This window comes from Fringilla coelebs, assembly GCF_963513975.1.
Source record: "Fringilla coelebs genome assembly, chromosome: 6".
NCBI classification, from domain to species: Eukaryota; Metazoa; Chordata; class Aves; order Passeriformes; family Fringillidae; genus Fringilla; species Fringilla coelebs.
This window is the reverse complement of record NC_140034.1, coordinates 59,796,721-59,820,554: the sequence shown is the minus strand read 5'-3', so window position 1 is coordinate 59,820,554 and position 23,834 is coordinate 59,796,721. Positions and strand designations below refer to the sequence as shown.

Here is a 23,834-nt window from a genome sequence, read left to right as displayed (position 1 = left end):
CAATTCTGCGTCCGTGCTGCAATGGACTCATCTTTTCCTGGTAATCTGAAATGGAAAAGCCTCATTCCACAGTCTGTAGGGCTGCCTACCCCGTGTGAGGGTTTCCATACAACAACAAAGGAACCCTTGGTGTGTAGCAGGGTACAACAAAATGGTAAAACTTTTCATCAAGACCGTGGGAGATTCAGACTCCAATCTTTGTCTGCCTGAGTTAGTTTTCCTATTTTCCTATGGCTGAATGATTGGATGATGTTCCAGCTTCAGTGAGCAGGTGTTTTCCAAGGGATAGTCTGTGAAAAACTGTCCTCTAGACAGTTATGATGAGTTTACAGTTATGTGATTCTAAGTACTCTGTCAAGAAGTACTTAGGTACCAGGTGTAACTACTACAGAGTGAAAAAATCATGAGAATACATATCTAAAAATAAGTATAAAATAATCACTGAGCTGCTGTGGAGAATGTGAGCAGAGCTCCTGTTCTCATGGCCTGGGCCAAGCACAAACCATTCTGAAAAACCAACCTGCCCTTGCACAAGCCAAGACTGTGCTTACAACAATTCTCATATAATACCTTATTTGTACAGTAATCTGGATAGTACAGGTTGCACAAGTTGATATAGGGTGTTTCCTAACTTTTAAGTACCTCTTCTTTTTTTCTTTTCTTTTTTTTTTTTTTTTCTGTTCAGCTCATGCATGTCCATCAATGCAATATTTAGTTGTGAAACCAATGGCATATAGTGGCAGGGCAGGGCATCATGGTAGCATAGCACCAGAACATCACATTGCACTGTTTGGTAACAGTGAGGCAAGTGGAACACAGTGACTTTTGCACACAAATCCGGCGCCTATCAATAGCAATCTGATAATCCCAAAATTGAACTCCGCTTTTTGGGGGTTGCAGCGGCGGTGCGGGGTTGGTGGCTGGGCTTGGTGTTCTCAAAGGCCTCTTGGTGGTTCTATTACTCCACGATTCCACCATTCTCGGCCATTGGCAAGGGGTCGTGCCGCCTTTACCCCGCGGGCTCAGGCTGCTTCGAAAGCCGCAAGGCCGCTGCTGCGGCCAGGTAGCTCCGTGCTCTGAGGGCCGGGCTCGCTTTTCCCAGAGCCTCGGCCGGGGCTGGAGCTCTGGGCTTGGAGCTTTGGAGCCGGGTTTGGACCCGCGCTGGTTTGTGTGCAGCGTTTGGGGCAGGGACACACACAGGGACAGCCAGGGACACTGCGGGGGCACACGGGGACACTCCCGGCCCCTCACGAAGCAGCCGCTCTGCCCCTCAGAGCCGCGAGCCAGGGGGACGGTGTGTGTGTGAGTGTGTGTTTATGTGTGTGTGTGTGGGTGTGAGTGAGCGTGTGTGACCCTCTGTGTGTGTATGACCCTCTGCGAGTGTGTGTGTGTCTGTGTGTGCTGTGTGAGTGCTCTGTGTGCGTGTCCGTATGCCTGTGCGCGCACTGTGTGTCTGTGTGTGTGTAACCCTCGGTGAGTGTCCGTCTGTGTCTGTGCGTCTGTCTGTGTGCGTGACCCTCGGTGTGTGCGGGTGTGTGTGGGTGTGAGGGGGGAGCGCGCGGCCCCCCGCGCGCGGCGCCGCTGGGGGCGGGGACTCCGGGCGCCCGCCAATCCGCGCCGCCCCCGTCCCGCGAGCGGCGGCGCGAGCGGCCAATGGGCGCGCGGGGAGCGCGCGCGCAGCGGCCAACGGGAGCGGCCGTGCGGGGCTGCCGTGCGGGACCCTCGGGGCGGCGAGCGCCGGGCGGGCACAGCCGGGGCCGGGCAGCGCCGGGGCCGCGCCGCGACCGCCCGCAGCAGGTACCGGCACCCACAGCCCGCGCCCGGCCGCGCCGACCCCGACCCCGCCCGCGGACCGGGAGGGGGCCCTTGGGGGAGGGGGCGGCCGCGCCTTTCCGGGATGGAGGGATGGGGGGCGACGGGGAGCTCCGGGGCGCGTCGTGGTGGCGGCCGGGCCGGCGGAGCGCGGCGGCCGCGGTCGATGCTCATCGAAACGGGGAGCGTGGGCGAGGCCGAAAGCCCCCGCTCCGCCCGCCGCAGGGCCCGGGCCTGGGTACCACCATCCCCCCCGGCGCTGGGCGGGCCTGCGGCGAGCGGCGGCGCCCCAGCCCTGCCTGCCCGGCGCTCCCGCTGGCCGCGGCCGCAGAGCCCGGCGGCTCCCCTTGGGCACAGCCCGTGCCGCGGGGCCGGCGCACGGAACGGGCTCGCAGGGAAGGCCACGAGTACCACTGGCTCTCAGAGCACCGAGCGTGTGTGGGGAGAGCCGGGATGGGCCGTGCCCGCAGCCCCGGCCCCGCGGGTCTGTGCGGCGGGAGCGCTCCATCGGGAGCGGCAGAGCCCTTCCTCCGCCCGTGCCCTGGGAGAGGCTCGCGGTCATCCTTGGAGCGGGAGCCGCTGGGTTCTCCAAAGCACTTCCCTGAGTGAAGTTTAAAGTGTGGCTGGTTGCAGGGATACAGTGGTTGGTAGTGAGCTTCTAATCGAAACCAGCTTGATTCCCATGAAAATAGAAACCTTTAATTTCATTTAACCTACTTCAAGGCTTTAGCAACTGAAGGTTTTTGGTTTTTTTTAATATTTTAATAACTCTTTTGGTAATAATTAAGAAGTGGAGCATGTAGGAGTTTTACTATCTGTGACATCCATCTGTACGGGAGCAGGCTAGAATTTCTTGATCCCCAATTTGTGTAGCATGTCTGTGCTTCTTAAATGAGACACCATTATTTCAGCAATTTGGAAATTATATACTAGGTATATGGTAGATTTCTAGGATCTTCACCCTTCAGCTTCTCTACCTTGTTTTTCACTCTCCACTCATATATCAGTGACTTAAAATTCAGCCATTTCCCCATCAAAAACCTATAGATGGATAGGAAAGATTAATTTTATGGGTTATGTTTTTATGGGTTTTTTTTTACCTCTACCTACTGCAGAGCTATAAAGTCATGACAAATCTAGATCTCTACATTTTTTACTGCAGGTACTTGGTCTTAATTGCTGGACTGTAGGTATAGTGAAGGTTTACTAGACACAATTTTAATAATGAAAGCATGTTGGGGGAGTTGTTCTAATTTAAATGTGGTTGTAGGTTTTGGACAGGATAAATATTTTTTTTCTTATAGTTCTAGAATAACCCAGCCTGTCCCCACTTTAGTTATGTATAGCAGCTGATACATGTTGATAAAATTTAACACCGAAGCAAAACTGTAACCATCCATACCACCTCTTAGCTCCTGAAAGGCCAAACTGAATCTCCTTCTGGCTGCTACAAAGTGAAGGATTCACTGTCATCTTCCTGTTTCTGAGTTCTAGCTCTTGGAGGAGCTCCCAGTTCCTCACAAGGGTTGTTGTTTCCGGTGCTAGGAAGGGGATGCCCAACAAACTAAAATGGTTATAAGGCAATTTGGAAGGTTTAAGTGAGTGCCTGAGTGAAGAAGGTCCTGGAAATTTTTGTTGCAGTGACTTCAGCCTGGGTTGGTTTCTTCAGCCAGAAATTGTGTTTGTATGGTTTTTTGTCACAAAATGTTCAGTGTTTGAGGATGTTCCGTGTAGTTTGCAAGAAGCAGAGCTGCTGAGTGGCAAGCTAAAAATTCTGAAAAGGAACCAATATCAGCAAGAATTGTGTTTGGCTAGTTGGTAAGTGTGGTGGAGGACTTGCATTATGTAAACACTCGGTGCCTGAGCATGGTTAGTACCATCATGCACATCCATGGTGTTTTTCCCTGTTGCTGATTCCAAGCCTTGCAGCAATAAGTCTGTTTAGCTCAACACTTGCACAGTTTGGAAACTGCAGACTGTAGTAATAAATCCTGTCTTATCAGAATAAACTAGGTATTCCATTTTTATTTTTTTTTTGTCTTCTGAGTGTTTTGTAGTGAGCGCTGTACTTCTGTTGAGCTCTCTCCAGCAGTGAGGACCCCAGGGATGTACCCTGTCACTTTCTGCCCGCACTGTGGTGACAAAGGCCGTGCTTTTAGCAGATGTTGGTATCTGTGTGTGCGCAGGACCTCACACCTTTCTGTGCTATTGTTCAGCCTGATGTTTGTAAATTTGTAGAGCTCCTTGTGCAAGAGGCGTAATTGATAGATCCGGAGAGGACATCCATTAGCATAAATAGGAGTTAAGATTGGAGCTCTTGGCACTACACACGATCAGTATCTGCTATCCTGCCGAATAAATAGCTCTTCTGAGCAGGAGGAGGAGGAGGGAGGCTGCCAGCATCCTGTTTGGAAGACAGGTAGGCAATCTCTTGGTACAACTTGCTTTGAGTGTCTGTTTAAATCACTTTTAAAGATAAGAAAATTGTGGAAATTGGCTTTTTTTTTTTTTTGGCTGTTTTTTACACATGTATTGGAAGAAAGGAAAGGTAAACTAGTGTGTTTTTTTTTTTCTTTAGAATGGGAATGTGTTTCAAATATGACTTGGTAGAGCACTTGTCAGATAAATGAGTAATTTTTAGGTTTCAAAAGAATTATTGTGTATTTCTGCAGGAACATAAGAGAAAATACCATTTAACTGTAAGAGATTTGGGAAAGTATGGGACGGATCTGGAAGTGTTGATTTCTAGGGCTTTAAATTCATCGTGTAATATCTATTGTAAAACATGATTCAGGCCTTCTGTGTAATTTAAAACATGAGAAGAATAAGAGCTGGGCTTTTTGTTCTTGATTAAGTATTCCAATTGTAATTGCTTTGTGAATAATAAGTTTGAACAGAACATAATTGCAGGTGCAGGTTTTGGGTAGTTATCCTTGTCTTGCCTGATCAATATATGAAAAGGTGAACGTGGGCTTTAATTACGAAGATTAAGGAGTTAACCCTGAAACTTAAAGTAGAGACTGAAAGTCTCTCATCGCTGAAACTTGACAAACTGATGAGCACTTGAATGTTGTGTGTTCCCCCACTCCCTTCTATTTACTTGATTTTTTTGCTTTCCCCTCCCAGCAAAATAACAGTATCACAGTAGTAACTGCAGCAATATTCCTGCTGCTGCTGCAGCTTTCCGTAGTGATAACCAGGGCTGGATATCAGCAGGTTCCTGTGAAGGCTGAAGTGATGCCTTTGGCCTATTTTCCTAAGGCAGTGAATAACGATTGAGTGATGGAGAGTCAGCTGCGTGCTGCTCTGCCCATTGTGTTGGAGATGTGTCCTTCAGACAGGTTCTGTTCTCCTTTTGGATAACTCAAGAGTAATGATTTATGCAAAGTCAGAGCCATGATTTATGCAACTACCCTGATAAACAGTGAGGCTTTATCTTGTAATCCTTTTCATTACCAAAAGGCAAATGAGATTCTAATGCAGATTTCCAATTAAATTAGATAAAATTATCTGGAACTCAGCTTTTGTTCACCAAATCTTGAATCTGCCTGCCTCTTGATTTCCTAGAACTAGTTTAAAATTCTCCCTGCATGTGTGTTAAACATGTTTTTACATTAACTGGTGATGGAGTACAGTTAATGTTCTTATGTGGGATATGCTTTCCTGGAATAGCTTAATTTCTGACCTGATCTGTGCCCTTCCGTGCAATTTTGAGAAATGAGTTTAACTATGCCAAAAGAGACTTCCCCCCGCCCCCCCCTTCACTGTGCACTTGATGATTAGGCTCAAACAGTAAACAATGTAGAAAAATGTCAACTTATAACCTAATTATAAAGGGATTGTAAAAACCTCCTACTTGTTCCAATTCATTTTTGGAGGAGGGACTGTAAAAGAAGCATTTACAGCAAAGCAAGGGACTTCCCTAGTATGTACTTTTTGAACAGATTACTTACTCAGAAGTAATTACAAAGTCATCTGGTACAGAATCCCTCTGAGTAGAGGGACAAGTAAGTGGAAATTTGTAGTAAAATCAGAACTTTGGCTGAAGGAAGGTGTGTGAACACATGCTTAAGAAATATCTGTGTAACCACAGGCTCTAATGATAGTGTGCTGCTGAGATCAACTCAACAGTGGCCCACACTGAAATCAGGTTCTGCTCCATAAGAGTAAAGGATTAAAAGAGGTTAAATACTCCATGACTGTGAGCACAGAGTATCTTATTTCACAAGTGTGTCTTTGGTGAAGTAGTTGATGAGTTGGGCTGAATTCTGCTAAAGTTTTTGGGTTAGTTGGTCCCAATTCACCATCTTCCCAAAGCAATTGAGGGAATACTGTAGTTGGGTTTTGTCACTGTCATCTAAAATAAAGTGACAGAACTACTTCTGTGTCTGGTATCAATGTGAATTTTGATATTAATGTGCTGTACTGCTGTTAAAGAGATCATATGCAGTATTAGCTAAGACTCACCTAATTCAATTTAATAATGCTCCTTACCTTGAATGCATGTGCTGCCAGAGGTAGTAATATATCCAGGAGGAATGTAGCTTGAGGAGCACACATTCTAGGGCATGCTTTCAGTATCTAGCATATTTCTGTGGTTAAGAATAGTGAGGAGAACTGTTTGAAAAGCAAGTCTACTTTATTTTTGTACACAGAGCTATACCCTCAGCTATGTAAACTTTGACCTAACTAGATTGGTTACTCAAACTGGTATTGTGTTTCATTAGATAAATGATTTAAAGAGGACAAATCTTTTCATTGGTAGTTGGGAAGTTTCTTTCTAGTCTTCAATCCTGAAGATGTTCAACTAGTTTGAAATACCTTGTTATTTTTCAGAAATTCTCTTAAATCACTGAGTGTCAGCCACAAGTTTGCCATAGTCTTTGCCATAGAGTTTTGGGACTTCTGGTGGCATTTATCCACACTGCAGCTGTGGACCTGGTCCTTCAGATTGATTTAATTTTGTTGTATTTCACATGTAGAGAACACAGTATTACCCTGAATCCATCCCCATTATTGTGTGGAAAGTATGTAATGAGACACTTGAGGTCTGGCAGATTACCAGGGCCAAGCCAAAGACTGGCTAGTTGATGTTGGATTAGTGGGCCCATTTTGATAGTTCTTCAAAACTTAGTTGTTCTGATTAGCTTTCATGCCCGCCAGTATGTTTTCCAGCTCCTGGAGGTGTGTTACATTTTCTTGGTCCCTGGCTTACAGCTAGTAAAGAAAATGAACTTGCAGAGAGTAGATAAGAATGCTGGTGAAATCTAAAACATGGATAAACCTGTCTTTCTGCTAGCTGAGGGAAGAATCCCAGATCTTCCATGTGACTGGGAAGTTTGGAATAGGTATGCTTTAAGGTTAACTTGCACCCAAAGCAGTTTACAGTCTCTACTCATCTTTTAAAGCAGTATCTTTCACAGATAAGGTTTCCCAATGGCTATAACCTTGGACCACAAAGACAAACAGACTGTATCCTTTGGAGATATGCTGGCTAGGTATTGGCCACATAGGGTAGGTCATTGGCCCTTGTGGTGCTTGAAAATGTGGGCATTCTGCTGATAGCATTCATTGATTTGCTTTTGTGGAAACAAGGCACAGATGAAATGAGACATGATGATATGATATAATATGACATGACCCAGACTTGTCTTTCTGGCAGTAACCTTGTTCAGATGAGTTAAATATTACTTCCTTTGTTGCCCGAGTCCCTCCAATCTCTCCAGTTCCCAGAGTTTTTATTTTTTTTGGCTTGTGATGGTGTCCTTGCAATGTGGCAATTTGAGCTCTGTATGAGGGACTTGTGTAGTGATTTTTGTCTGGTGTGGATGCAGTGGGGAGTGTGTGTGGTGTTTAAACACTTTTGGTGCACTCAGATTAGATGTCTGGACAAATTTCATCTTCTGAATATACCTAAACAAAATGCTCCTACCCCCTTACTTTTTCTGCTTTTTACTCCTGCTAGTGCTGGATTCAAGCTGTCTGAATGAAGGGGGAAATTGATTTGTTGGGCTGTGCTTTTGTAGAACTTTGTGGTTTGTTGCTGATGTTTGAGAGGTTGGGAAATGCACATTTTCCATTTCCCGTGAGCGATAATCTTGATAGGATTGAATTTGGAGGGAGCATGCTGTTGACCTAATGTTTGTGAGTGATAAACCAGAAGACAGAGCATTTAATCTCTAACAAGGACACACTCTGGCTGCTGGATTTAGCATTTAAACATTCAGTGGAACTGCAGCAGGCTTTCCTGGCACTTGGAAAGCACATCTTTAAGCATCTTGATCTGTGTTTGGACAAATCTGGGAACTGATCATTTTCCTGTTAAAAACAGAATTGTCCTTGTTTTGAGAGTCAGCCCTCTGAAGCTGTGAGTTAAATATTGCTGCAGTAGCTCTGGAGGCAAACAGAGCTGCTGTTGTTTGCTCCATAATAGCACTTGCTCAGCCTTGGACATGAGAATTTTTTGCAAGATGGGGAATGTTGGCTAGGATCCTGGAGTGTTGGTTTGCTGGTGGTTTTTCTTTTTTTCCCCTGAAGTGCTTATGAACTCTTCACTTATCAGAGGACAGCACCCTTCACACAAGCATATCTACAAAGTGTCACTGTGGGCTTAGCCCTGAACCTGTGAATTCAGAAGGATCCCAGCAGCAGCTGCTCTGTAGCAGCTTCAAGTAAGATTCCTCTAGCAAAGGCTGTTTATACCTCTAGGTAATGTGGGGGATTTTGAGTATTTCTGTTCTAGAGTGAGATTTTTTTACAGAACTCTTATTAAGCCTTTCAACTGTCAGATTTCTTTATTCTAGACTGTTATTGCTTATTAGCTCAAAAAGGTATCTATGATACAGGGTTTTAGATATCCCACAGTGTGGGTTAGACAATTTTGTGTTTGGTGGGAGTTCTCTGTGTGTGTTTGAAGAGGTAGGTGTTAACAGATGATTGAATAACTGGTGACAATATGTATTGCTGGTTAACAGCTATTGTAAACATACAAGATGTACTCTAAACCAGATAGATAAAGTGATTGTTGATACTTAACATGTTAAATTTGGTTGTGGTGTCTTGCAAGGTAGATATATTTTTTTTGCACTTGCAGCAGCTTGTTTTGTGTTAGAGACTAAATTTTGTGTTAGAGACTAAATTAAATTTCTTATAGGAACTACATTCCTACTACATTCCTACTATTCCTGTATTTCTTGACAGTTTTGTTTAAAAACAGAATTATAAAATAGTTCTTCCAACCCTATCAATTCTGTGATTCTTCAGTAATTTGCTGCTGTAAAGAACTTTAAAAAGTAATATATTATATCTGTGAGATAAAACCCTTCTGAGTTTGAGATGAAGAGTTGCCAGCAGTGCTGTGCTAGCTGGCATGTGGACATGCATTCTCAGAGAAGGCAGGGAAAGGTAGGTGGAGAATGGGAACATTCTTTCCTTTCCCTGTGCTTGAGATAACCTTTCTTTCTAACATAGCAAAGCATAGGCTGCTGGATTCAGACTTTGATCATTCACACCTAGATTCCATGCATGGTTTTTACCCTTTAAATCCAATTTGGTGCTTTTAGGCAGTTACCTCACAATCCCTGTGTTAGCTGTAATGTTTACAGCAATGTGTACTTCTGAAGAAGTCACCAATTATGTTTTCTAGGTGGAATCTTCCAGAGTAATGAAAGTAGAAGACAATCTCAGTGTGGGAAGTTGCTATGAATAAGATCTACCAAAGACTGGTTGCTGGAGAACAGGGTAAAGAGAAATTGGATTGAGAGCTTCTTAAAGGAAATATTTCTCAATCCTTAAAAAAAAAAAAAAAATTAGCCTGCAAACATATAAGTGTTGCTGCCTCCCAAGTGTGAATGTGAGTATTTGTGGATAGTCCTGGTTTTTTAATTAAACCCATTTCATCATTATGGTTCATCATAGCTCTGAATGTCGATGTTTTGTAGGTCTGGTACTCTGATTTCAGTCTCTTACACAAAGGAGTATGATCAGAAATGACTGAGGCAGAAAACTTTGATCTATTTTGTGCCAGTTTTCTTTACATCACCTGAGCCTAAATATTGTCAGATTTTGCAGACACTTAAAAAGCTGGACTACAGCAACACAGGTATTTCCACTAACAGCATAACTTTTCATTGCTTTCATAGCTTTCAGAAACAGATGTTGGACCATAGCCACATACTGGGTATTGTCCAAGGTTCCTGTGTAGATGTAGCCAAAGACTCTGCCTATGTGAGCAGGTTTGCAGGCTGAGGTGGTGGCATTGTGTCAGAAGCAGGATTAAACCTTTCTTTGAGGAAGGACAGGTGAATGGATAGTATTAGATACTCTCATAGAGTGTCAAAGTGTAAAAAATAGAAGTTATGGCTAGTTAGGTAAATTAGTAAGAAGGGTATGTAGGAACCATGGCAAAACTGAATCTTAGTGACAAAATTGCTGCAGTAATGATTGCGTGAGTTTTTGCCTCCCTCTTTGAGGGAACTGAAATCCTGTCCTATATATGGGAGCAATCATGCAGATCTTTAGGAGGAAGTGAATTGTGCACACAAAGACCAGGAAAACAAAAGTTATGGAGAAGGCATACCTGAAGAGCATTAACTGTGACTTTGAGCCATGGTAAAGACAACAGGCCTGTATCTTAACTGAACAGGGAAAAATGACTCATAAGCATGCTGTGTCTTGCACTCCATGCTTTATGGCAGGAGCTGTGCTTTCAGATTTGCATTAGAGTCTCTTAACTGTGTGGTGGAAGTGTTTTAATGTAACTAGCTTTTTCTCTTGACCTTCAAAGAAACAATTCCAGGTGATGTACTGTGGTCAGTGGAAATAGTAGTGCTTGTTCTGCAATAAACTTGCTGCTATATCCTACTATCTGTTGTTAGATGCTTCGCTTCTCAAAGAAGGGAGTCAAAAGAAGGATTTGGAGTATCTGACATAGCACTTGGTACCCAGACTTGTGAAACCAGGACTTGTGCAGGTAGTAACTCATTTCTAGCAAGTAATCACTTGGAACTTGTTCAGAGACTGTTGAGATATGAGCACATGAAAAACAGAGCACAATTGCTTTGATATGGTGGGTACCTGACAAATAGGAGTTCCAAAAATATTTACTTACTTTTCAGGCAAAAAGGACAAATTGACTGTTCACTCCTAACATACATTCTGTGCATTCCCTGGGAAGTCCCTGCTTGCAGTATCTTGCTGTCTTGAAAGAACTGAATGTATTTAGAAGTTGCACCTTTATTCCTGGGTGGCAGGTGAAGAAAGGTTCTCACCCTGTTAAGGTATTCAGTGTTGTAATCCTTATTTGCCTAAGAAGCATTCCATCTGTGTTTAAAGATTCTCAGTTGTGTGGGGTTTTTTTTGGTTGGTTTTTTTTTTTTTTTTAGTACCATGATTTTGTGGACTCTATCCCTGTGATGAGCTCAGTTGGTCAGAGCATGATGCTGATAACACCAAGGCTGTGGGGTCAGTCTGCTTGTGGGCCATTCACTTGAGAGCTGGATGATTCTTGTGGGTCCCTTCCAGCTCAGAACATTCTATGACTCTCTGTGGTCCCTTTTTGGGAGTGTTTTGGTCATAGCAGTTTGTGTGGAACTGCTGTAGAGGACTATAATTAGACATTCACTACATTAGCTCAGGATTTTGATGAGGAATCAGAAAGATGGTAAAATGTGGTGGAAGTGTATCCATACTGCTTCAATCTTATCTAGTGAAAGTAAACTAGTTAAGGGTCACAGTAACGATGTTGCTATAGCTGACTTGAAAGAATGGCAGCTCTGGATGATGCAATTGAGTCCTTGGTATCCATCCTAAAGGCCATGTTCTCACTTTATTGTGAGACATACCATATTTGTCCTCAAAAAGAGTTTCAGTTTCTCTTCGTACGAATGACATTTCCAAGATGCTGATGAAGGGAGGGGAAAAGAATCAGGGTTCTCAAGGTTAACTTAGTAACTGAAACAAAACCTAAAGCACTTTCTAGCTTTGTGCTGAATTTCAGTAATAATCCCTTACCCTTCAGATCCTATTCCAAACAACTAACTCAACCTTCTCTCTAGTTTAGTTTAATTGTTAGGGAGGCTCATCCTAACAATGACAGGGGGCTCTGCTGGCACAGTCAAAATTCCAGGGCCAGCTATTTGGATGCTTGGCTCTCTGTCTTCTGTCACTGGGTTTGAAGAATCCATTTGTGATTACATTTTAATGATACAACCTCTAGTTCACATGGAGCAGCCCTTGGAGTGGTAAAGGACTGTGCAGACAGAGGCAAAAATAGACTGAAGTTGGGCTATTATCCTGGCTGAGTGGATGTCTCAGTCTTTAAAACACTGTTAACAGAGGCAGTTTACAAGAAGATCTGGAATGACTGTAGTGACCCTGTGGGAATCTTTCAGAATGTTGTGAAAAAAGACAGCTTCAAGTACTGGTTATAGGTAAAAAAATCTGTTAAGCATTTCTTTCAGGTATAAACAGCACAGATATCATTATTTAATCTTCTGCAAATCTGGACTCTGTAAATTCTTTAACATACTTTTTGTTTTTATCTTTTGTAAAGGTCACAATGGTTTCCATTCCTGAATACTATGATGGAAAAAACATCCTCCTGACAGGAGCTACAGGCTTTGTGGGAAAAGTGCTTTTGGAAAAGCTTCTCAGATGCTGTCCTAAAGTGAAAGCAGTGTATGTGCTGGTAAGAAAAAAAGCAAAGCAGACAGCTGAAGCACGAATAGAAGAAATTACTAGCTCTAAGGTATGTGTCATATGCTCACAAAGTTCATTTTTGTCTGTCATTATGACGCTCTCATTTCATTTTGAGAACAGCTTCAGTTTGTCTAAAGCAAAATGTTATTGTTAACTTTTTTTGTTGCTGTTGTTCTAACAGAAATACAAAATCTAAGACCTGGTGGTGTTTCTATAGCTGCTTTAAGATGTTGGTGTCTAGCAAAGCCAGTAGTTGAAAATTATCCTGTATTTAATTCAGGAGGAGGATATTCAGCTGTAATGCAGAAATGAGAAGTAAAAATCTGTGTCAGAACTTCTTAAGAGAATATAAAATCAAGTACAAGAGGTAGTGGGCTGGGAGTTTTAAGACAGATTGAGACTCTTAAAAATCTCAAGCAAGTCACTTTTTCACCTTGTGCCTCCTCTTTTTTTCTGGAATGTGCTACTGGATCTAGCCGTAAATAAGAATGTGTCATCTCAACAGGAACTTACATTTGTAAGTGGAACAGAAATGTTTGGCTTAGCAGATTGTTACAGATTTCTGTTGGTCAGCCTGTGGCAACTAGAAAGGCACTGAAGGTCTGTGCTGTGGAATTATCCAAGTGGCTCTCAAAATTATTTTCTGTGCAAGCTGGGTCAAATACTTTGCTCCTGAAGAGACTCATTACCCTGATATTCTGGTGAGCTAGGCTGACAATTCTTACTAAGTGTAGAATTATCCATCTCTGTTGCCCATCTTTCTCCTTAGAGAGTATCCCGTTCATGATGGGAAGGATGAGCAGGATGAGGAGAGATTTCTAGCATGAACTTTGCTAAAGCAGAGTTTATTTCTATCTAGGCCTTTCTCTTATGAAGCACAGGTGTCAGCAGTTTAATTTTTTCATTGAGATACAAGGTAGTCTGTACAAAGTGTGTTCTTAGAAGGTTCTAAAGGGGCATCAATAAGGACCTATGAATGCACTTATGAGTAAGTTGTTTAAAGTACAGCAGTGGATTTCTACAACTCTGACTAGCTGGGATTATAGCAGACATGAGGATGGATGTTCTCCAGTTAATTACTTTGTGTAAGCAGTCAAAAAACTGTATCTCATTACTCAAAAAGCATCTTCCTGTAGTCTTGTGCAATGTCATAAAGCAGAATGAGTTACAGTGGGGTTCTGTCTTAAAATTCAGTTGCATGTTCTCTCTACATAAAACCTTCAGTTTGTCACTGCCCTGAAACAAGGAAAAGATCTCCAGACTAAGCTCAGAGATGCAAAAGGAAAAAAATTCTCAATCCACTTTTTGTATACACTATTACCCAAAGAGAGGTGGAGAGTATTTGGGCTGAGAGAGAAGTAGCACTAGTGTGGACTGACTTAAACTTTGGTAAGCTGTAAGGCTCAGTATGGCTCTTAGGAAACCTGTTGTAAAAGGCTTTTAAATTTGAGTCAAAGTCTGCTTGTAGTCTGTTCCAGCTCCCGTTGAGATAAAAATCTGATGTGATTTGAGTCTTGGTGAGCACTTATTGCTGGAGCAGGTTCACAGCAGAAGTCCTGGTAAGCAGAGTTACTGCTTGAGGCAGGAACATGCAGGGATGGAGCTGCTCATCTATGCAGAGATGTAGAATAGGGCCAGATGTTTGTTCTGTCTTTATCAAACGATTAGACAAGATTGAAAGTCCATTGTTTACATGGCTTTGATGTCATCAAGATTCTTCCAAAAGTCTATGAAGACTTTAATAAGATCTATTGTCTTTAGCTGTCCAGTTGCAAGGACACTGCCAGTAATTCTTCCCAATTTAGATGGACTCATTAAGCGTTCTGGAGATGTTTCAACATTAATTTTCTTGAAGAGTTTGAAATCTAAATAGGTGAAGATTGCCACATTTTTCTTCATAGAGAAAAGCAAGGCACAATTCTTCCCAAGAATATTTCTGAGATTCACATTCTCTGAACCTCAGAGAAAGGAAAACCAATTCTTTTCTCATTTGCTGTGCTGTGTTGTCCCAAAGTAGAATGCAATATGGAGATTGTTAACCCAAAGTGATAAAATGTTTTGTTTCCTTGGCCTGTCAGGGCCAGGTGTGTTTGTGTGTGTGTGGGGACTGTGGGCTGACAGTCACGAGATGCTGTGCAGTTGTGTGCTTGGCAGATTCAGTTTAGATGTAATGTAATATAGTGTAACATAGTATAGAATAATATAGTATAATAAAGTAATTAATTAGCCTTCTGATAAGATGGAGTCCTCATCATTCCTCCTACATTGGGGGCAAAAAATATCCACTATAGGTGAATGAGGTAACAAATAAAATAAATGTGAAATAAACTGAGCTACAAGTAGCAAAACAATGTTGAGATTGCTACTTTCTTTGGACTTCGGGTATCTAATTCCTCTGCTGATTTGCCATATGTATTGCATGCAGTCTAGGTATTTCTTCTCATTAGTACTGGTGTCAGTGCTAGTAAGGGGTGTGTAGGAGTAGTGCATGACTGTGGATGTGAAAATGGGTACAACAGGTATGATGGATGTATGAAAAATAAAAACTGGCTCTTGGCACTGCTTTTCTATTACAATACAATATCACACATTAATGTGGTTAACAGGCAGTTACTTCAGCTCCCTGGAGGAAGGTGCCATCATTCCAACCAAAAACATAGTAGGCTTATTTTTTTAAATCACACAAAGTTTCTGCCCTTAGGTAAGAACTGTACCCATGAGAGTTGCAGAGGCTTTAAATGCTGTCTTGGCAACTTTGTCCTATAAAGTGAAGCTTCATGTTTGCAAAGTCCAGTCAAGCCTCGAAAAGTGGAGATGTACCTTGTTATCACTGTAGATTTAGCACTGCTACTTCAGGTGGCCACACAGTGAGCTGCATTAGCTCATGTTTGGGCTGAAAAAAACATCTCTAAAAAAATTAGAGCTGGACCTTCTTTAGGTCACACAGCTCTGGGGCTTCTTGCTCTTACCAGTCTCAGAGAAGCAACAGGAATAAAGAAATTAGAAGGACCAGTCTCTGTGGTAGAAATGCAAACTTACATTGCCTGAAGTGTTGTGAAACTGCACCTTTAGGGACTTTAACTCATAGTTTGAAATTAATTAACGTCATCCTGTAAGGAAATGTTTTTGACTATTTGTATTTGGTATAACCACATGCTTGGGCAGGAAAAAAAAAGTACTGCTATGATTTTAATACAATATAATTGACTGGTGTTGAAGCAGTTGTAAGATATTGGCCCCTGGACAGTAAAGAAGGGTCTGCTCTTCTGCAACTTTCAAGGGTGTTTTATTGTCACAGTACTGGATTTTAGCAGATATGAGGATGAGCCACAGTGTGGCTCAGGAAAACTTGCATACTAATGAGTGTAAATAAGATGAGGCAAGAATTTTGATCTGTTTGTTAAGCCACCTGGCTAGAACCCAGCTATTTATGAGAAGAATTCTTGATGGAATATAATTTTGGTGAGATTTTTTTCAGGGGGAATTGTTGAACATCAATTTGATAAAACTTAATCAGATGTTCTAACAGATGTTCTAATGTGGTATGCCTTTTTTCTTTTAACTAGGCAGAGAAACTATTTCTTGTTTTTTGGGGTTTTTTTGGGGTTTTTTTTGTTTGTTTTGGGGGGTTTTTTTGTGGTTTTGTTTTGTTGTTTTTTTTTTAATAATCTGGAAGTTCTCCAAGACTGGCATAATTTGGGGATAGCATTTCTTAAATCACTGGAAATTTGTAAATCTTAATGCAAGATTTCTAAACCTAAAGTCCAACATGACTTATATAAGAATTTGAATAGCTATTATCAAGCTTGGGTAGTGGGTAGACTGTTCCCTTTCCTTATGTTGGAAAAAAAATATAGTTTATGAGAAGTCTGTAACATGTTCTTATGGTATTGCTAATGCACTGTCTAACTTCCTGATGACCTCAAGAAGTTAGGAGGTATAGACAAAGAATGTGGGGTTTTTCTTCACTTAAGTGAATTGTTTCTCTTATAGTCCTGTTATTTTTGACAGCTCTTTGACAGATTGAGAGAAGAGCAACCAAACTTCAAAGAAAAAATAATAGTAGTTGTGAGTGAACTTACACAGCCTGAACTGGATCTTAGTAACCCAATCAAGGAAGAACTTATAGAATGCATTAATATTATATTTCATTGTGCTGCTACAGTCAGATTCAATGAAACACTAAGGTGAGTCTAAAATTCTGTTTACCCTGGTCTGATAAACCAATGCTGCTCAAAGGGAGGGGGTGAATCAAGTGTCTGCCCAATGTTGGGAATATGTGTAGAAAGGCTACAAATAAGCTGTAGCTACATCTACTGTGCTCCCTAGTAATGTCAGTTTTCCTCCTGGTGTATAGAGGTAAGCACAAACTATTCATTTGGCCTACCTTGTTAGAAAGGGAATGCACATTTTCAGAGGATAGAGTTTTGTGAGAAGTTGTTTGTGGGAGGTTCTAGTGCTTTCTCTCTTACCTGGTAAGAAAAACAGGAGAATACAGCTCAGCTTTTCTTCCTGTTTTTTAAAAGTCCCTTATTAATAATGGAAGTTTGCATTGGAAGAAGTGGGGAGAAGTAGATGCACAGGGAGACAGATGAAAACAGGAAGTGGAAAAAGTGGTGCACACAGCTGGGATTATGAGCTCCTTTGACTTGTTCAAAGAGCTAGCAAACTAATTAGTTACCATTGATGTTAATTGTTTTGGGATAATGCTCCCCTTTCCTGTCCCCCCCTTCAGTAATAATGTGAGATAAAGCATTCTGGAAGTTAGTAATTGTTTGGGGGAATACCGATTTTGTTGTTGTTAATGTAACACTTGTTGCAAAGACTTTGAAGTGTTGCTTAGCTGTACTCTTGAAACTTGATAGTACCCTGTGTACAAGGAAGCTGGTGCCCACAGCTAGTCTGTAGGCTGAAGAGAAGATGTAAACTATAAAATAATCATAGGAGTTGGTCAGCAAGCTGTTATCTGCTGGGAGCTGTAGAGATACACCTACTCTGCTGTAGTGTCCTTAAACATAGGAATGAACAGCAGTGGAGCTGGAGGGGAGGTTTGGTTCTTGGTGGTTTGCCTTTTTGTCCCCCCTTCCTTCCATCCTGTATGTAGCCTTTTACTATCCTACAAGAAGATGCCAGTCTCTGACTCACTGGCCCACTAAGCCTACAAGCTGTTGACTTCACTCAGCTTGAACTTGGAAGTTCAGAGGTGCATCTTGTGGAAGCTTGGTGTTGTTGCATTATTTCCTTTACGTTTTATGGAATATGTACAGTTGGGATTTGGATTGAGGAAATCAAAGGATGCTGGTAAGAAAAGGGTACAAGGAGCATTATTCTGAACATTGAGAGTGTTCTAGGTTAGGACTGTTGGTATATTATTCTAAGCAGAAAATAAGGGCAGTCTCGATGCTGCTTTTTTGGAGTTGGTTAGAGAATTCAGGGATACTTTATATACCCAGCACTGAGGCATTTAGGAATGAATTTCTTTTTGCTTGTTTTTGTCATGCTTTCTACTAATGACATTTCTGTTGGATCAATAGAGATGCTGTGCAGTTAAATGTGGTTGCCACACAACAGCTCCTGTCCTTGGCGCAGCGAATGAAGAATCTGGAGGTGTTCACGCACGTTTCCACTGCCTATGCGTACTGCAATCGGAAACAGATCGAGGAAGTCGTGTACCCACCTCCTGTGGATCCCAAGAAACTGATAGATTCCCTTGAGTATGTGTTATGTTTTATGAATTTACTTGGATAATCCTTTTTCTTCCTGCTATTGAAGTATCAAAAATGGTTAGGAGCTGTAAAGATGAAGAGTTATCTAATGCTGTCCCATAGGTCTGACAGAACGTCTGACACTCCCCTTCTCTGTAAGGGACATGGGTTAAGGTTTATGGTTTCTTTAAGCTGAGCTGGGTGTGGAGGGGTACTGAAGGAGAGGGATGCTCACATCTACTCATGATGCTCTCTCTGTGCTAAGAGTGCCAGTCTTTCAGCTGTATGATTGGCTGAATTAGGGGATGCTGATAACTTGTGCTGGTAGCAGCATTGTGAAGGAAAGGATAAAACTGAGGTGCCTTGAGCAGCTGCCTCTACTACATCCACCTAAATGCCATTGCAAGAGGAGACTGAGATGCTCAAAAAATATTACTTATTGTAGAAGTGGTTCTGTCTGGTATGCTGAGAGCCCAGACATTAAAAATCTGTTTTCTGTAGCTTTAAGTTTTGGCTTGGGCAGTATGGGTTGGAAAAATGACTCATTTGGTATTTTTTTGGTGTATATTAACTGTCCTGAGGTCTTACTTAGTAGCTGTCAAGCTCTGAAACAGGTGACGATGTGGGATAAGTGTAATGTAACTCTGCATCAGTCTCTTCATTCTTACCTGGTACAAAATATCACCTCCTGGAAGAGAAATATGAAACTAAAAAAAAACCTAATTAAAAATTAAAATACCCACTTTAACTTATTTTAGGTGGAAGAATCCTAACATTAAAACCAAGTTGAGCTACCACCTAGAATGCACATTGAGCCAACCCTTTCTTATAACATTGACTGTAAATACACTTAGAAAATGAGGGATTAGAAAACAGTCATATTTTTGAATATCTGGCTTGTGAAGAGACAAAGGTAACTTAAACTGGTGTGGGCTAAGACAGCTGTGTGTTCTTTAGAACTCCTGAGGGGATGCTTTTGTGAAGTTATAAAAGAGTGATCTCTAGCCTTCGCTACCCCTCTTCCTATGCTGTTCATATCATGAAAAGAATCTGATGTGTGTCCACTTTGTAACATGATATTGGTGAAAAACAATAAATTCCATTTCTGTGACTAAGACACCAAAGCAAATAGAATTCAAGTCCTGTTTAGCAGTGAAGATCACCAAAGTAGCAACAGTTGCAGAGGCACATCTTGTGTGCTATGACTGAAGGTTATTTGGTTTTTAATAGGAACTGGGAAGCAAGACGAAATTGCAAGAGTTGACTAATTTAAAGGGACAAACACTGTGACCAGCTTGCTTCAGGGGTGGTATATGATTGCTCACCACCAAAAAGGTGGAGGGGATGCTGGTAATGCAGCTGGGACTCCCTTGCAGTGATATCACTTTGTAGATCATAATGCAGTGAGCCCATGTTCCAAAGACTATTTTGCTGTGTCTGCCCTCCATCTTTGAGAATTTGGTTGGCAGAATTTGGATTATTGTAAATGGGTGTACTGCTTGCTCTGTAGTTGGTGTGTTACAAATGAATTTCCAGGGCAAAAAGTAAATGCCAGTATGCTTCTTTTGATGGACACTGAACATGCAATCCTTCATTTTTCTGAGAAACTTGTCTTTGTTTAGGTGTGTGTCCCTTTTTCTTTAAATGAGGAAAAAATAGTCATGGTAACTTCACTATTTCGCACCTCCCCAGTGAAGCAGCATGCAGTAATTTACACTTCTTGTTTTGTTTCTTTAGGTGGATGGATGATGACCTAGTGAATGATATTACTCCTAAACTGTTAGGCAAAAGACCTAATACCTACACCTACACGAAAGCCTTAGCTGAATCTGTGGTGCAGCAGGAAGGTGCAAATTTAAACATTGCCATTGTAAGGCCGTCCATCATTGGTGCCAGCTGGAAGGAGCCTTTTCCTGTAAGTCCCTGAGCTGTCACCTGACCATCTTGCTGTAGACTGTAGTACGCACTGGGAGCCTCTTTATCCTGTGAACTTTGTAGAGGAAAATCTCTTGGACCATGAAGTTGTGTCTTACTTGCTTTTGGATGATTGATAACAGTATATAGAGTCTAAATACTGTCATCAAAGATGAGCAAGAATGTATTTTGGTTGAAAAATGAAAAACACCTGAGTTGCTAGTCTAAAAATGCTTGTAAACTTGAATACTTTGAACATAAATGTATTTTTTTGGACAATTGCAGTTCATTCACTAAGAAATAAACATCTCTCTCTGAAGAACTGTGGTGTCCTACGTGTAGATTTCATCTGAGTTACAGGAACTTGTTCATCACCAGAATTAGCATCACCAGAATTTGCTATGGAAAGATTTTATTTAGCAACATGGAATTAAAAATCTTTCTCCTCTTTGGTCTCCTTTTCCTCCACCCCTTACACATGTAGAAACTGCTCAGATTTTCACTTGAAGCTGCTGACTTTAGTAGCTCTAACCAAATCCTTTCCCTCTCCCCCTTCCTAATAGGGCTGGATTGATAACTTCAATGGACCTAGTGGTATCTTCATTGCTGTAAGTAATGAATATACTTAATTTTCCCCCTCCTTTTGAAAGACAGAAAAGGTTCATATGTTTCACTGCTGGGTCTTTTGTCTCTCTGTCATTGTTTTGTTCTTCAAGGCAGGAAAAGGAATTCTTCGAACGATGAGAGCTTCCAACGATGCATTAGCAGATCTTGTCCCAATAGATGTTGTTGTCAATACCACACTCGCTGCAGCCTGGTATTCTGCAATTAATAGGTATAAATGGTGACAAAAGAGAGCACTGAATATTTGGAAATGATATTGTGTATTTAGTAAACCAGTCTTGTATTGAAATCCTCATCAGTATCCTGCTGTTCCCTCAGGACAAAGGAATCTAAGGTTCTGACAGCTTAGTCAGCTTAGTCTCTCAAAGGGTAACTTACTTATGCCAGAGGAAGACCTCACCTACTGATACTATGAAGCTATGTCTGAAAATTCTCTCCTGGGTCTTGTTTGTAATCAGTACAATCTGCAGTAGTGTAGGTGATGCCTTCTCTGAAATAAAAAAAAAAAGATAATTAAAGAAGGAGAGAAATACTGAAAGATGTTAAAGCAAAAATCTACCATGAGACTGATGCTTTCTGCTTTATATAAATGATGCTGTTGAAGGGAAGGATAACTTTGGGCATCTGTTCTGTTTGTGTTTTTAAAAGGCTGTTTTTCTTCTAACTTGCTCTTATATCTTTTTTTCCCCCAGACCAAGAAAAGTCATGGTGTATAACTGTACGACAGGTGGCACCAATCCTTTCCACTGGAGTGAAGTTGGTATGCCATGTTTCTTTTTTCTCATTAGCCTTAATACAAAAAGAAAAAACAGGTCATAATCAGTAAACCATAATGCATTTTTATTTTTGAAACTGGTATTTTAGCCATACCTCTCAATTTTGCAGTGAACTGTGCTTTCTCATTAGCTTCCACTGTTAATTCCACCCCCCCACCCCCCGCAGCATTACCTCCATTTCATTTAGTTCTTATTGGTATTTTTCTTTGTTACTCTTATTCCATTATTAGCTTAAACTATGGGAGAACTGATTTTTCTGTTTGCTGCTGCCATGACCTAATCCACAGAGTGTAGGTAGTGTGTGGAGAGAAGTGTTGCTCAGAGGAGCAGTAGTGATGCTGGGTGTAATGCCAACATCAATAAATACATATGAAAAAACATGAATAAGCAGCGCACAATTAAATGTTTTGTACATCTGCATAATTGAGAGGTCTGGTAATAGTTTTGCCCTTGTGTAGCTCTTTGTGTTTGGCTTAAGCTGATTGTTGGTTAAGGTGGCTTTTTTAATATTCAGATTGTTGCATGACACTTGAACAATTCATGTACAGAGAAGAGTATCCTTTAAGGAAATATGACTACTTACTTTCAAATCTAAGATATCCCGACTAAGATGTAACCCACAGGCCAACAGCTTTGTAATAGTTTGTTATAAAGAACAATACAAGCTGTTAGGCATAGTAAAACCATTTATTAGTTTTCTTAGAAATTGAGTTCTGAAACTCAGATTATTTTTTTCTTTCAGTTAACCTCAATACTTAAATCTATTTTACTTGCTTTTGCCCATTTTACGTGGATTTATAGTTGCAAATATTATTGCTTCAATTAAACTTGGAAAATTACTGACTTCACTTATATCCCAGTTTGAATCAAGGTATTTAAGTGCTGTCCATAACAACAGCATGGAGTTATAAGTGGAGATTTAAAGGAGAGGTGAATTTCCACAACTTTTAAAGACCCTGATCTTGCAATATCTTTTATGTACTGAATTTACAGGTGTTATCGAGACTTTCTCATGGAGTCTTACCCTAATTCTTAATGCCTAAATTTGGATAAATTGGTTGAAAATGTCATTTCAAATCACTTCAGATGACTGCAGAGTCCTCAATCTGTTCTAAAATTCTTTACACAAGTGATCAGAATAACCCTCTTCATGAAATATAGATGATTATTTAAATAGCTTTACTTGCTTTATAAACTGAAATTTTTGTCAGTATTTGAAACCGCCAACTTCTAAGGTAGGGAACAGAAAGAGAGAAGCTGCAGTGAAATATGAAGATGAAGGCATAAACCACCTCTTGATTATTATAAGAACCAGTTCAACAGTATTTTAAATTAAAAGCTTATAACTGTTTTAATTTCTGTGCATTGTAGAAGAGATAGGGTGGTTATTTAAAGAAGGCCCTGCTGTTGATGCCGTACCCTGTAATGTACTTTGAAAAGCATTACATTTTACATGGTGATTATCGAAGCTGTTGTGCCACTTTTCTTTCTCAGAATACCATGTAATTTCCACTTTCAAGAGGAACCCTCTCGAACAGGCCTTCAGACGGCCCAATGTAAATCTAACTTCCAATCACCTTTTATATCATTACTGGATTGCTGTAAGCCATAAGGCCCCAGCATTCCTGTATGATACCTACCTCAGGATTACTGGAAGAAGCCCAAGGTAATGGTGACTGGCTCTGCCTTGTTTGTTCCTCTGACTTTTAAACAAAGCTATGCTTACACTGTGATGTACGTTGATTTTCATTTTTTGGTATTTTTTCTTTCCCTGAATGTTTTGTGACTAAAACTCAACCTTTTTTCCTGAGAACAGGTCTTGGACTTCAAAGTGACTTTGAACTTTCTAGCAAAAATGAGATAGATGTTGGATAGTTTGGGGGTTTCAGCAGTCAGGAGAATTAAAAGATATAGAAGTGATGTTTGTTCTTGGATAATAAATACTAAAACTATGTTGATCCTTATTTTTTCCTACAGAAGACTGCGTGATTAAGATATTTGAGAAATATCCATTAGAAAATGTAGCAAGAACACCTGTCTTTACGCTCTCCTACAACCCCTTCATGTATTACTGCCGGTGGGCAGAGGCCCTTTTAATATTTTTCTTCCTTGATGTTTTGTTCATGTTGACAGGTCGGAAACCATGGTAAGAGGGACAGGGCTAAAAATATCTTGCCCATGAGGTGGTGGAGACTTGTAAAGAGGACATGGCCTGGGCACTATCTAGGTTTACTAACTAAGCAATAAGAATCCAGTGGCTGCATTTTGAAGAGTTTAATGACTGGCCTAACAATGCTGTCCAAGG

The 23,834-nt window shown here is 41.1% G+C and overlaps 1 protein-coding gene across 1 annotated transcript in view; it reads left to right on the top strand.

Annotated features, from left to right (window-relative positions):
- Positions 1–1,695: 1,695 nt before the first annotated feature.
- FAR1 (fatty acyl-CoA reductase 1) overlaps positions 1,696–23,834 on the top strand; it is a 34,660-nt gene continuing 12,521 nt past the window's right edge. The window contains exons 1-9 of the mRNA XM_084207249.1: positions 1,696–1,797; positions 12,365–12,559; positions 16,522–16,697; positions 18,045–18,224; positions 19,953–20,130; positions 20,693–20,737; positions 20,846–20,964; positions 21,446–21,513; positions 23,024–23,195. Of these exons, the coding sequence (XP_084063375.1) occupies positions 12,371–12,559; positions 16,522–16,697; positions 18,045–18,224; positions 19,953–20,130; positions 20,693–20,737; positions 20,846–20,964; positions 21,446–21,513; positions 23,024–23,195 (1,127 nt within the window). The 5' untranslated portion in view covers positions 1,696–1,797; positions 12,365–12,370. The remainder of the gene's footprint in view (positions 1,798–12,364; positions 12,560–16,521; positions 16,698–18,044; positions 18,225–19,952; positions 20,131–20,692; positions 20,738–20,845; positions 20,965–21,445; positions 21,514–23,023; positions 23,196–23,834) is intronic.